The sequence below is a fragment of the Rhea americana genome, unplaced genomic scaffold, assembly GCF_003343005.1.
Source record: "Rhea americana isolate MKP2758 unplaced genomic scaffold, rheAme1 scaffold_13, whole genome shotgun sequence".
Taxonomy (NCBI): domain Eukaryota; kingdom Metazoa; phylum Chordata; class Aves; order Rheiformes; family Rheidae; genus Rhea; species Rhea americana.
The window spans coordinates 3,971,493-3,985,274 of NW_028185372.1; the positions used below are offsets into that span (position 1 = coordinate 3,971,493).

The 13,782-nt window shown below is 41.2% G+C and overlaps 1 protein-coding gene across 1 annotated transcript in view; it reads right to left on the bottom strand.

Annotated features, from left to right (window-relative positions):
- The window catches only part of PLCXD3 (phosphatidylinositol specific phospholipase C X domain containing 3), a 67,211-nt gene that overhangs the window by 28,815 nt on the left and 24,614 nt on the right, over positions 1-13,782 (bottom strand). Inside the window, exon 2 of the mRNA XM_085297699.1 lies at positions 2,418-3,126. Coding sequence (XP_085153825.1) covers positions 2,418-3,126 — 709 coding nt within the window. The remainder of the gene's footprint in view (positions 1-2,417; positions 3,127-13,782) is intronic.

Genomic DNA, 13,782 nt, shown 5'->3' on the forward strand with positions numbered 1-13,782 from the left:
ATTTGATAAATATAGCCTCATTTCACATTCAGACCTTCAGGAATGATCCATATCCAGATCTTCCAAAATTCAATGAAGACTGAGTTTGCCCCCCCCCCTCAAAAAAAAGGAGGGAGGAAGAATCTGTCCCACTACAGTTACAAAACCAACATACTACACTCTCAGTGTGAAGCTGCTGGCCAGTATCTACCAGTAAAATGATACAAAATTTATAAATCTATAAAGTGACTGCAAACAAAAGCACGTTTTCTGTACCTGGACACAATAATGGAATCTGARCTATGTATTTATTACAAAAAGGACAAAATTCTGTTTTTACAAAAAATATTCGATGGTTCAYAGCAGCAAACAGTACAGCTGGAGCACTGTTTCTTTTAGTATAGATTACATACTTTTACATTACTGAAATATTAATGCTTTGAGACTGGAGATAATTTTGTAAACTCTAGCAATTGCTTTGCATCCTTGAGTCGGTTATCTGTTTATTTTTAATAGGATCCTCATCACATGAGGAATGTTTTGGAGAATACTTGATGYTTACTTTCAGAGCAGTTATCTCAGCAAGCTCAATGAGCTCTGTTTCCCTGAAGATCAACACATAYTCCAAGCCTGTGTCCTCCTGCAGCGTGTTTTTTTCAGTAAGTAACAGGATTTCATAMTGACACCACACTTTGGAGGCAAAATACCAGTTCTGAAGAAAATTTTGAAAGTCAATATATTTTGCAATGGTTAAATGCTATGCAAAGAAGGAAATAAATTTTTAGAATATATTTGATTACAAGCTTAAGGCTCAAGCAAAAATCTCCATTACAATCTGGAGAAACAATATTGCCAGATATTTCTGCCCTATTAYTCACTGACATTGCAAGTAAGTTGGTGATAAACTCAAAATTTGCTGTAGACAAGAGATACTAAGAGTTCAGAAGTTCCAGATGTTCAGAACTCAGCCAAATACATCCAGAATCCATTTGTACTTTTTACTGGAGCTGAACAGCTCCAAGAAAGCACATTATGAGCTGGGGAGGAGAGAAAAAAGGGTGTGTTCTTMACAACTCCTTCGTGTTGTTAAGAACATGCAGCAAGATGTTTATCAGAGAAAAGGACACAAGAACAAGCTCTCCGAACAAGCTCAGTGTTTAACAATAAAATCAATAGTCAAAGTAGAATTTCAGTACAGGGAAGTGCTCTTCAGACCCACCAGTAAGGGAGATCCCCCATCAAATGGCCCCTATAAATCCACAGGAGGAAGATCTATGAACAGCTACAAGTACATTTGCACAAGCATTTCTGATTCACRTTCAACTGCTTAGAAAACCTTTTGTGTTGCTGGTTTATCATTTCAGGTGAAGTTTGACCCTGTTTTTTCTAGTCTACAGTCACYTGGGAAAGCTGTCGTAAAAACGGTTAAGCACTTCTCAAAAACAAGGCATGTTTTCTTTGCAGGGTGTAGTGTCACTGTCATTGTGCCATTCATCATCTACCAGGAGACAGTGTTCCCAGCCGACCTTCCTGGCACAGGCACATTCATCCAGACAGCACAACATTAACAGGCCATTGATCCCCATTATGAAWTTTTCCACTTTGCAACATTTTTTKTTGTTGTTGCTGTTGTTTAGAAAAAGCTCTTATGCCTTGGCATTAAATATCAGGTTTCCCACAAAGTTGTCAAGAACCTAGCCATAGATATATGCATTTAAGCTGAAAAATGGCTGTGATTTATCAAAGTCAAAATGTGTGTCGTGCATGGACAGCAGTTTTTGCAGTATAATAACTAATGGCCTGTCAACACAGTATTTCACCTATGCAACCACTACAACAGTCTGTAGACAGTCTTCCCTCAAGAAATCTGTATGATGCCACTAGGAGGTTAATTGTGTCCTGACACCTTTGATATAGTGTGTGACTGTATGCAGAGAATACCTCCCTAAGGTATGTAGAGGCAGGTAAGGATGGAGATTCTGCACTATTGGGCTTTGGTGAAGAGCTAAAACAGATAATGCTTTACCTAATACCTGAAACTTGGTGCATAAATCAAAACTTAAGATCTAGAGCTTTAAATAGATTTGCTGACATCCAAYAGGGAAACCAGAGGGAAGATGTTCTGTGCTCATGGTAAAAAATCAAACGTGAAACAAAAGAAAAAGCTCAATTTCAGAAAAAGAAAAGAAAAATAAAGCCAATCCAATAAGATCTCATGAGGCTTTAGTGCCAGATTTTCTTTCAAGATACAAAAGCTTCTCCTTCAATGTGTTTCTCTTTAAATATTTTAGGATTATGCCTAAAATCTCATTCTAATCCATGGTTCAACRTAAAAAGAAAACACATCTGCTAGATTTTCTTTGAAAGGAATTAGAAAAGCAGTGTTACCAATATAGATTCAGCACAGTCAAAACACATCTTACCTTCCAAAAACTTACCTTTCTGTGATTGTTTCTCTAAGACCACTAGCAACCCCTTTCACCACTGTACTAGCCTTTGGTGTCAGCACCACTTGAGATATAAAAAAGGAGCCCTTCTTTCTTCTTTCGGTGATTGATGCCTGGAGAAACTGAATCAGTTTTTCTGGATCTGTCGTGTTTGCCCAGGGTGCTGGCATCATCTGGCCTGGCCAAAGAAATGGTACCTCAAGAGCCACTGGACTGTGATAAAACACCAACACTTGGTGTTCCTTTTCCCACAGGTACTGGAGGCTTACTTCGTGGGCAAATATAGCAGGACACATTTTGTTTCCGTATGTGTCTTTGAGCATTTGGACAAGCTTTTCATGATGATATTTCTGCATCCCATAGAAATGATTGAAGTCCAAGAAGACCACTTCTTTGGGGTGGTCAGTGAGGAATGCATTGATTTCTTCCAGGCCTTCATTGACTTTGGCACTGAATAAACCATGAGCAAAGTAGAGCTCATTGTCGGGGTCTCTGGGTTTGGTGGAAATTCTAAGATCAAAATATCGTATACCTGCACCCAGCTGGCTAGTGAAGTTCATCGTCTGTGTAGCCAACCACTTCCTCATCAGCTTTTTAGCCACAGTCCCAAATACAGACACAAAATTCTGGACAGTTTCTGGCTGTTCAGGCCCAACTGGAGAGGCTTCATCAATGTAGAAGCTAAACGAGTCATGAGATCCTAAAAACACAACAAAGGAAAACAATCAATATTGTATTCGTCTATTAATGATTCTTTCTTAATAAATGTAATACCCCGATCTGCACAAACACTCACCAACAGAATCCTCCCTTGACCTTTTCCTCAACAAAACTATGCTTGTCTGGCAGTATTTATTCCACTGGCACCTCACAAGAACTTGAATGAGAGGCAGCATCTATTTTAAAGCTTGRGACATCCCTTCACTCTCTTTACCTCTTCCCTATAATCTCACTAAAGTCAGTGGGCTCTGAATCTCAAAATAAGCCAAGTGTAACACCAAAGTCACATGACAGGAAAGGTCCCTAGAGCCAAAAAAAAAAAAAAAAAAAAAAAAAAAAAAAAAAAAAGAGAGACTCTGACCATGCACATTAAATCATGCACTGTATGGGGTTTGCAGAACAACATCCCTGCCATACCAGGTCCTCTATGACCAGTTAAAATGCTAAAACATATGTTGGAAAATGACAAGAACATGTAGCCTTATSTCATCTGGCTTGCAATCAGGTTACTAAATATTGTGTTCTTTTTTTAAATGCACATATGAAACCTTTGCATTCCATAGAGGAAACCACATAAGTACAACAGATACAGTCAAGAATAGCATGGATTTCCACTACTTAAAATAAAGGAATGCTAATGTACGCTCTCAACAAGAATGGGATATGCTATTTCACATGCCTAYGTACAGAAGTTGCCATTTTTCACAACATAACATAGTTACACACAAATATATAGAACAGTTTGCTATGCAAAATTGTCTTTGTTTCAAGGTAAAAAGAAAAAAAAAGAAAATGAAAAATCATACTTCTGACCAGCATTTAGACCTTTTGCATAAAAACAGCTGATAAAGCTAAGGGCATTTGCAAACATATTGCAAGTCTTCTGTAAGGGACTTTGTCTTGCTTTACTGGCAGAAGACCTGAACTTAGGAGATGTTTATCACCCTTGTATATCATGAGCTTTCCAAATACCTCATGGTGAAACCTGGCAGTAAATCTGGCGGTTTATACAGCAAGACTGTCTGACTACAAGGCTGCATAACCCACATCCCAGCTGCTTAAAATCCCTGCAGCGAGGTCCTGCCGCTGGGCCTGCCTAGCCCACAGAGCTGCCAAAGCTCTGCCGGGCCAGCAGGACTCGTCTTTCTGAGACAGACCGCAGCGCTGTGCCCTCCACGATCCAACTTCGAGTATCAAAATGAGTTCATAGCACAAGTCCTGCCTTCTAGCACTGATGCTTTTGCAGTGCTTTTGAAAAACTGCTTTCCCACACATGATTTTTGTGGCAAATAAGTATTTGTGGCAAATAAGAAATCCTACCAGTCAGTCATTTCTGATGGTGATACCATTTTAACTGGCTGGAACAAACTCCATGAACTGAAACGACAATTACAAGATTTTCTTATTTAACAATAAATACAGTAACGACAGACCACATTAAACTTTGGTTTGAATTTAGCTTTGTTTAATTTGAGAAATATTTTATGTTTTGTACACCCTTGCTTTTCACAGTTCTATCTTTGAATCACATTATATTCTAAATATTAGTAAATTTTCAACTTTGATGATGCTTTCTACTGCTAAGTGTTGAAGTGATTCCATACTCTTTGCAGAGCCTGAATAGATCATGGAGTATCTGGTTACACAGTGATATCCCAGGGGAACAAATCTGCATACAGGATTTTAATGATAAAACAAACGATTAGAGCAGTGGCTTGTGTCTCAGCAGCATTACAGGGAAAATCAATGAGATACATTAAATGTTCTGCTCAGCGTAACCTGCACTAATCTAGAAATCAAAGTAAATCCAGTCTTGTTTAAAACAAGGCATAGTTATTGATATTACCAAGGGATGGATCTTGCAAACCCTCACTGCGTGAATCCTTYGTCCACTGAAGTCTCTTTGATTTCACTAGGATTTTATGAATAAGAATATAYGTGTAAACATTCTTAACTGACTGCAGCAGTGGGCCTAGGGTGGTAGTAAGATTAATTAGACCTTTTATCCTTCCTTGCCTGGACTACAGCCTCTAGCAACCTAAATTTGCAGAAGAGAGTTAAACTTGATTACCACAGCCAATATGCAGCATAGTATCAACTGCGATTTAAAACTAATGAAGTCAAGAGAAGCAGCACAATTCTCACAGCAGAAAACTAAGGTGAACACCTTGTCAGCAGAGAGTTTTTAAGTACTGGTAAAGCAAAACACACAGAGAAGAGAGTGGGAAATGGGCGAACACAGGACAGTTGAAAGTTATTGAACATCACAAGCAAGATAGTTTAGAAAAATAATTTTTCATTATTAAGGTCTTGAAGGGCAAAACAGCAGGCCACAGGCAATCTGGAGAGCATCGGAGAYAATTTTTTTCTGCAGGCACTCCTTCAAGTAGACAAGGTGGCTCAGTAGGATCTGCTATGAATAAGGAAGAACTGGCTAAGGATGTGAAGGTCRAYGGCAGCATTAGCTAGCGTCACCTTWTGGTGACAGAGTTGAAGGTCCCAGGGAAAGTGAGGAAGGCAAGTAGCAGGACAAAGATGCTACATTTCAGGAATGCAGAACTTGTTCAGGAAAGCAGTAAGCAGTATCCCATGGGAGAAATACCTAAAGTGCAAAGGCACTCAGGAAAAATGGCTGATCTTGAAAGAATACCTCCCTAAAGCACAGATCTCCTCTACTGTACAAGAAAACACAGAGGTAAAGCAGGAAGCAAGTTTGGCTGCATGGAGAACACAGAAAGGCAATGTACAAAAGGCAAAAGCATGGACAGGCTACCTGGAAAATACAGGATCATTGCCCTGGCAYGCAGGGAGGGAGTCATTAAGTCCAAAATTTGGCTGAAGTTTAAACTACCAAGGGATGGGAAGAGCAGCAAAAAGAACTTCTGCAGACACATCCGGAGCAAAACGAAGCAAGGAAAATGCCGGSCCACTGCTGTATAGGGCAGGAGACCTGATAATGCAGGACAAGGAATCAACTGAGGTGCTCAACACCTTCCTTGCCAGGTCTGCTCTCAGGCACTTTAGGTGTCTGCACCTTGTTCTGACTGCTAGTTCTCACTAGTAAAGGGTGATTGAGATAAGGGCTACTTATGTAGATTACAAACAAATAGRTGGAACAAGAAATGAAGAAGGAGCAGGCCAAGGTCACTGTGAGACTGCTCTGTCTCGTCTTTGAGCAGTCATCATGACTGCAGGAGGTCAACCATGCTTGGAAAAAGGCAAAAGTTACACCCATCTTCAAAACAGGAAAGCAGAATGATCCAGGGAACTACAGTCTACCAGATCCATTTCAATCTCAGGAAAGATGACAGCACAAGTCCTCAGAGAAGCCATCTCCAGTTTGTGAAGGACAAAAAGGTCACTGGGAACAGCCAGCAAGGGCAAATCATGCCTGGCCAAGCTGATTGCCCTTTAGGACAAAATGACTGATTAGGAGGCGAGCAATGGAGTTTGTTTCCCTTTACTTTAGGAAGCCTTTTGACACAGGCTCTCTTAACACCCTTACAGCCTAACTGGGGAGATAGGGACTACATAAGTGTGCGGTAAGTTGTACGAAAAACTGCCATACGACCATCAGGCTCAAATTCTAGAGGCTGAAGGTACAAAGTCTAACTGGCAGCAGATTACAAGCAACTCCTTGAGGGTCAATACTGTCACCAGTTCTGTTTAACATCTTCCTCAGCACCATGGGATGGGGAAATTTGCAAGATGACACCAACCTGGGAAAGGGATCAATAYTCTGAACGGAAGAGCTGCTATTCAAATAAACTTCAACACAGTGAAGGAGCTGGCTGACCTGAATCTAAAGTGGTTGAGAGGCAAATGAAAAGCCGTGGGCCTGGGACAAAACAACCCCATTCAACAGCACAGGCTGGACCAACTGGCTGGAAAGCAGCTCAAGCAGCCCGGCAGAAAAAGACCAGTAAGTCCTAGTGCACTAGCTRCACACAAGTCAACAGTGTGGAGTATTGTGTCTAGCTTTTGCTTCTTCAGGAYCAGGGAAATACGGACCTGAAATGAGTCCAGCAGAGAGCTGGAGCACCTGATGTACAAAGAGAGACTGAAGGAGCGGGGTCTATTTGGCCTGGAGAAGGGAAGGCAAAAGGRGCTCCAGCTGCAGTCTTCAATTGCCAAGAGGGCAGTCACTGAGAAGAGTTAGGCTCCATCTTCTTCAAGGTGCACAGATATAGGACAGGAGACGACAGTCACAAGCCGGAACAAGGAAAATTCCACTTGGACATAAGGAATAAAGAAAAAAAAATTCTCCTCCACAGGAGCGGTCAAGCAAGGGAACAAGCACCCAGAAGGGATGGATTCTGTATCCCTGATTCTCAAAACTCAGCTGGACAGCCTGATTTAACTCCRAGTTACCTTTTGGTTTGAGCAGACAGTTAGATCAGATGACTTCCAGAGCTTCTTTCCAACTTAAATTATTCTGTGTCTGCTCATCTCTCCCCYGTTGCCCTGCCCCCAGAAACAAAAACTTCATTTCTTGTCTCTCAACCTTAGAAGCAACTATCAAGAGACATCAGAAGTGTCTGCACTGTGTATGATCCAGAAAATTAAAGTGGTCAATTTCAACCACTAAGACATTAAATTTTGATGAACTTAAAGGTAGCCAAACACTATTTAGACATTCTGGAGTAAAATGTGCAGTATCTGATTGCAAGGAAATCTAGACTGCAAGGAAGACTGCTGCTACTACTTTTACTAGGGAGAACAGTCTCCTGTTTTCCTTACTGAATTCTCTTAGTTCTTAATCTATCAGGAATATACAGCCTACTACAGCTCAGCTGTGGACATATTTATGGCTTCCCTAGAGGGCTAAACCCCCTATTTAACAAATAATTGGACTCAGTGCTGAAAAGAGTCCCTCAGGGAGAACGTATTTTAGTTTAGAATTGTTTCCTCAGCTCCACAGAGATTTACAAAAAGGCACAGTGAAGCTACTATTTCTGGTTTCTAAGCTTTAACTCAACATCCACAGAGAGGGCAAGTGTAGCTGGCCTTCATGCTGCTCTCCCCTTGCCTCACTGGTAGCTCTGACTTCTTAACAACAGCATGGTAAATACTATCTAAAATAGAAGTATTGAAATGAACGGAGCTGCCCAACATGCTCCTAACAGCAGCAATCACATTCTGAAGGTTCTCAAGTCACAGCAAAAACACAAACAGGCAGAAGGAAAGTTGCACATTTGGGCACACGTTTTGCTCTCCTCCCCTTCTCCCGCAGCTTCTCCTTTCTTTGTGATGGGAGTTATTCACCAGTTACTCGAAGTAGACTCATACTACTGCTTTGGGTGTCATTAAATGCTTCACTTGCTGTTGTCTTCTGATATTTAGGAGAGAACATCCCTTGCTGACTACTGCTGAARAGTCACATGCAGCTCAATCTAACCTTTTTGGAAAACGTTCTTGACAATGAAGACTATAATGACAGAGACCAGATCACTGCGTATTTCTTGGACACCACGGAGCACAGCTAGGACAAATTCTTTTGACCTCTGATATACAGGAGACCAAAGCAGATTTTCTCACCATCCCATCTGGTCCAATCCTCCTCCCCGCTCTCCCTCAAAAAAAACCCAAAACCCAGCCATACACTATGAATCTTCACCTAGCCAAATTGTGATTTCAAGGAAGAGCAAAGACTGAGCACCAACACTTTATGCAACTTAATGYTGTGTTTCACCTCCTTTTTTAAGATGCCTGAGCACTGTTCTTGKAGTCAAAGCCACAGCATATCTAGCAACTCAAATGGTGCTGCCAATAGTGATGTGATTCAGACTTTGCAATTCAGCTACCCGCAGCGTTTGAACCACTTCAGTGATACAAGCTTTGTTTCACAAAAAGATTACCAAAGATGGCAAAACAAAAACCTCAGAGATGCTGAATACAGCAGACTAATCATTCTAAGCAAGTAAAGTTTTCATGCACAAGAAATTGTTTTAGCAACAACTTACTGTTGTTTTTCTGGCATCTCGCTATCAACTATGAAATATTTATGAGGATTATGTTTTGGATTTTTTGAACATCATTRCAATTGCTTCCAAGGGCAGTCTTTGAACGTTGATATTGCCAGGAATCTCCAACTGCCATAAAGAACCACRTGCTCTTGACCCAGCCAGAGGTGTTATCGTATTAAGTTGTTTTTTAAGAGACAGCTTGAGAACTATGACCAGTGCCTGCATTGGGGAATTTCTTCCAACATCTGGATCAAGCCAAGCTGTCTCACATAGGAAAAAAGCTGTGCTTGAGCAAGCATCTCTCTTGTAARACCAAACCAGACAGAAGATGGGAAAAGATCTACTTTGTTTTTAGGCCAAAGAGAACTGGCAATTTTCACAGCACTACATGCAAACTGTGACTAAAAATCTGATTAGGTTAATCATTATTCAATTTATCCTAGTACACTTAGTGTGCATTAAATGTACCCACATTCAGCCTCTTACAGCTCCCTCCTGCAGAAGCAAAGACCAGTTTCTTTTTTTGTAGAATGCTACATCAGTTAATATCACATTTCAAATTCTCAGTGCTGTGTTGAAAAGTAAAGAAATAAGAAAAAGCAAACTGTAATTATTTTTTAGCTCTCTAAACACTGTGAGCATGTGTCATAACTACAGATGTCACAAGGTGAATTCTGCTAAAGAAACTACTCTTTAACAGAAAATTAATGCATGYTGCCCTCCTGGGAGCAGGCTTCCCCTCTCACTTGACAACTTCCTCACAGTCCTGTAATTATTTGTGTAGGAAGAGGCATTGCAATGTTTTCTAGGGCGCTGCTTAGTGTAGATAGCCTCCCACCTCTTCCCAGTCCAACACCTCCAGATAGATTTCAGCGCAGGCTTGGTGCAGATAGCGTACAGAGACGACAGCATGGGGAACATTACTCAGATAGCAGGGGCTGTCTGAGTGCCCCAGAATGGTGAACTCAAAAAAGCTCACTATTAAGTGAATTATTAGTTTCACTGAACATAAGTTCTAAATGAGCCAGTCTTTACTCAGAAAAATGTAATGTTAATAACAGYGGAAGCCCGAACAGGGGCTGCAAGATCCTGCCATAACACAGAGCGGAATAGGCCAATTCCCACGTTCAATTAAGTCAGCGGAGACCTGGCCCCACAGCAGCAAGGTGGCAGCGTGGCTTGCCCTCAGCCGCACTGCTCACCACGTCCCCCATCCCCAGGGCCCCCGGAGCCATGCCCAGCAGAGCACAAGTCAGGCTACCAGAGCTCCTTCAGACAACCTAATTCAGCAAGCACGGGAACATTTTTGCATTTTAAATGTAGAAATGGAAATGATCACATTGAAGATCAAAAGATGCAGTCGGTTCTCTTTCCCCTCTGCCTTTTTCAAATGTGGTCCAAAGTTCTGGGCCATATGCAGAAGAGAAGGTAGAGGAGGAAGGAGATGACACTGCCAGTGTGTATGGTCACTGCAACAAAATACCCGCTGGACGTGAGTGTCCTTCACTGACAATTTTAAAATTTGTAGGAATGAATTAAAACTTTTAAAATATGCCCTATATTAAGCAATTTAAGAAGCCATTTTTATTTATTGATATGAATTTGAAAGGGTGACTTCACTATCAGGCAAAAACACAACAGGATTCATGGAACAAAAAATCCAGCTCAAACTAAAAGAATAAAAATTTTTTTTTTAACCTCGCATGATGCAGGTCTCATCCCATGACAGGCAGGTTTCTATGGCCTCATCATTTACTAATTTAACCATATGTAAGAAGATTGAATAGTATAGCACAATGAATGGGCTTTCTGCACAACCTTGTTTTTATGGACAGCTGTATCTGAGGATACAGCATCTAATTCCTTGAAATAGAATACTTAGGGGCAGAGCCCAAGCAACTGTCTGCTCCACAAATGATGATTTTTTTTCAAGTTTTTGCTTCTTAGTGAACAGAGCAAACTGTTATTTTTTCTACTGCTATTTTTCCTTTTTGCTGTGAAAGCTCGCTGCTACTTTTTCAGATGCATCAGAAATTTCTATCATATCTGACAYGCTAGTTAAATACTAGTCTCAGAAGTAAAGTACCATACTAGCTATTTTTCACTTAAATCATAGAGTAGCATATAAGAACATGAACATTTCACTGAGGAAAAAATAGCAAGAGGTATATCTGATTCTAAGCATAATAATAAAGTGCCAGGAATAGATTGGGGCATATTTTATTCCAGCTCCGGCTCAGTCAGGCTGAGTATGTCATCAGCATCCAAGTCACATCTCCTGGGGCAATCAGCAACACTTGAATTGTGAACCAACAGCTTTGGGACTAGCGAGCAGCTGTGATGACCCCGGGCAGCTCTGCTGAGCCCGCGAAATGGCAGCTCCCCACAGCGAGTGCCTCCCGCTCGTAATTCTCGTTCACAGCCCGAACGCTGCCAGTGACAGGACAGCCTCGAAGGGCACTGTGTGACGGGGAGGCTTATGAAGACACCAGCCCGCTGATACGTTCATATGCCTCCGTCTCCATGCACGGAGGAACATAAAGCACTGCTTGTTATGTATAGCAACAAGTAATTTAATGTTCACACTCCAGAAAAGGGTCAGTCGGACAACCTCTGCTCCTTGTGCTTTATTTATTTGATTTCTTTTCATGAACGACAGCCTTAATACCCTTGGTAACAAGAAAGAAAATTTCCTTGAAATAATTGCTTCTGATTACATGGCTCTCACTCCTGACAGTTATTGCATCTTTTTGGCAACAGGAAGTATTTTGAATGCTTGATTTTGCATTTTGCCCATCTTTTGCCTCTTCCCTCCTCTTAGATCTGCATATTTTTTTTGTCTGTCAGATATAGTACCGTTCTTTCCTAACCCATGGCTCATTGAGGGCAGGTTCTGGCCTCACTACAGTCCTTATTTTGTTATGGTCTCACTCTCTCTCTTTCTTTTTCTCTAAATAACGCAATATTTTCTATTAAACTTGAGTACTGCTACTGCTCGATTCCAGCAATCCCTTGTATTGCCTATGTATTTTTTGCATCTTCACCCATTATTTTGAGGCCAAGATAAGGAAAATCAGGACGTGTGATGGGACAAAATGAGACTGCATAACAAAGCCAGTGGAAGACTGATGCCTTAAAATGTGTTTTCTGTGACTTTTAAGATCCCTGTGAGGAAGCCACTGCAATCTGAAAYGCACTGCTACAAGAATTTTAAAGACAAGATTTTTTTGACTGTTTTGACTGTTTGACTGTTTGTACAAGCACCAAACTCTGCTGCAAGGACACCTGTGAAGCAGAGAATAAGGATTCCTCCCGCGCTTTAATGAGTGCACTGACAACTCGTCTATCAGCACTCCAGGATGGGCTGTCCTAGGGATAATACTGATAGAGTTTTCTGTTACCATGAAGAAATCCAGGCAAGATTCATTTTCATTATCTCAGTCACTSAGCCTGAAAAGCTGGGACAAATCTAAGCAGTTAATCTGATTCTTGTGGGAAAAAGCTGAGAAAGCAGGTAAAAACACTATGTCATCTTTCCTAAAGTATTTTTTTCTTCAAAAATCCAGAAAATAGTCTAAAGCACTTGGAAGCAGAGCTGTATGAAGACATCATTTATGCACGTACAAACGGAGTAGTGCTCTGACATAGATGGTCTCCGTTTGCTTTGCTGAACTAAACGAGGTGCAAGGGAGTGCTAAATGGAGCAGCAGCACCAGGAGTAAACACATTTTGCTGATCATAAACATGACTTCTCCTCCAAGTTACAGTGACGTGGTATTGCTGGTCTTCTGAYGCCCTGGGCCAGAGATCTGAACATACAGTACAGTAGCGCTTTACCATGTGCAACCACTGTTTTACAAAATTACTCCCTGTAAATGCCCTACAGAGGAAAATCTCCKTCTAGAAGGCCACTCTGCCTCACTCTGTCTCCTTTGCAGAATCAGTATTTGACTTTTGGGTACAACTGTAGAGCAAGGGAAATAATCTCATTCAAAGATTTTGAATGTGAGATTTCAACGCAGCTGTGGCATTTATTGGTGCAGTACTCAGACTTCACAGACCACYAGATGATGTTATGCTCTGAACTTGTCGGCATACAGAGTGTAACAGATGCCAGCATATGTCCTCTTGACATCCAATCCTACTCTCATACGTGTATAGAAGATGGAAATTTGACTGGGTGCACACTATATGAAGAAAAGCACCTGTAAAACACTACATCAATGCCACAAAATATCCTTTTGCAATCAGATAACACCAAGACTACAAGACAATGAACAAAGAAGCTTTACAAAGGCSAACAGTGGAAAGATGCAAGCAGTTGAAAAAGGAGAACTTTAAAGAGCAAGTTTAGAAAAAATTACTTGGTGACTACTAAATGGAAACATGAGCAAAGCTGATCTGCACTTTTAGTCCTTGACTGCGAGGTGTGGACAGACAAGACAGATTGCTCTGCAACCAGACAAGGAGGTTTAAAAGCACCTGCTATCCAAGTTAGGTATGACTGTGTCTGCACGCAGGTCTTTCAGGGCTGAAAATGTGGTAAGTGCTGTTAGACCACCCAGCCAGTGTCCTCCTTCAGACAGGGTCTAGCACCTCAGAGAAGGCTTAGGAAAACCTCCAGACAGAGGTCTGGGATAATCTGCCCTCCCTTCTTCCCAATAGCTCAC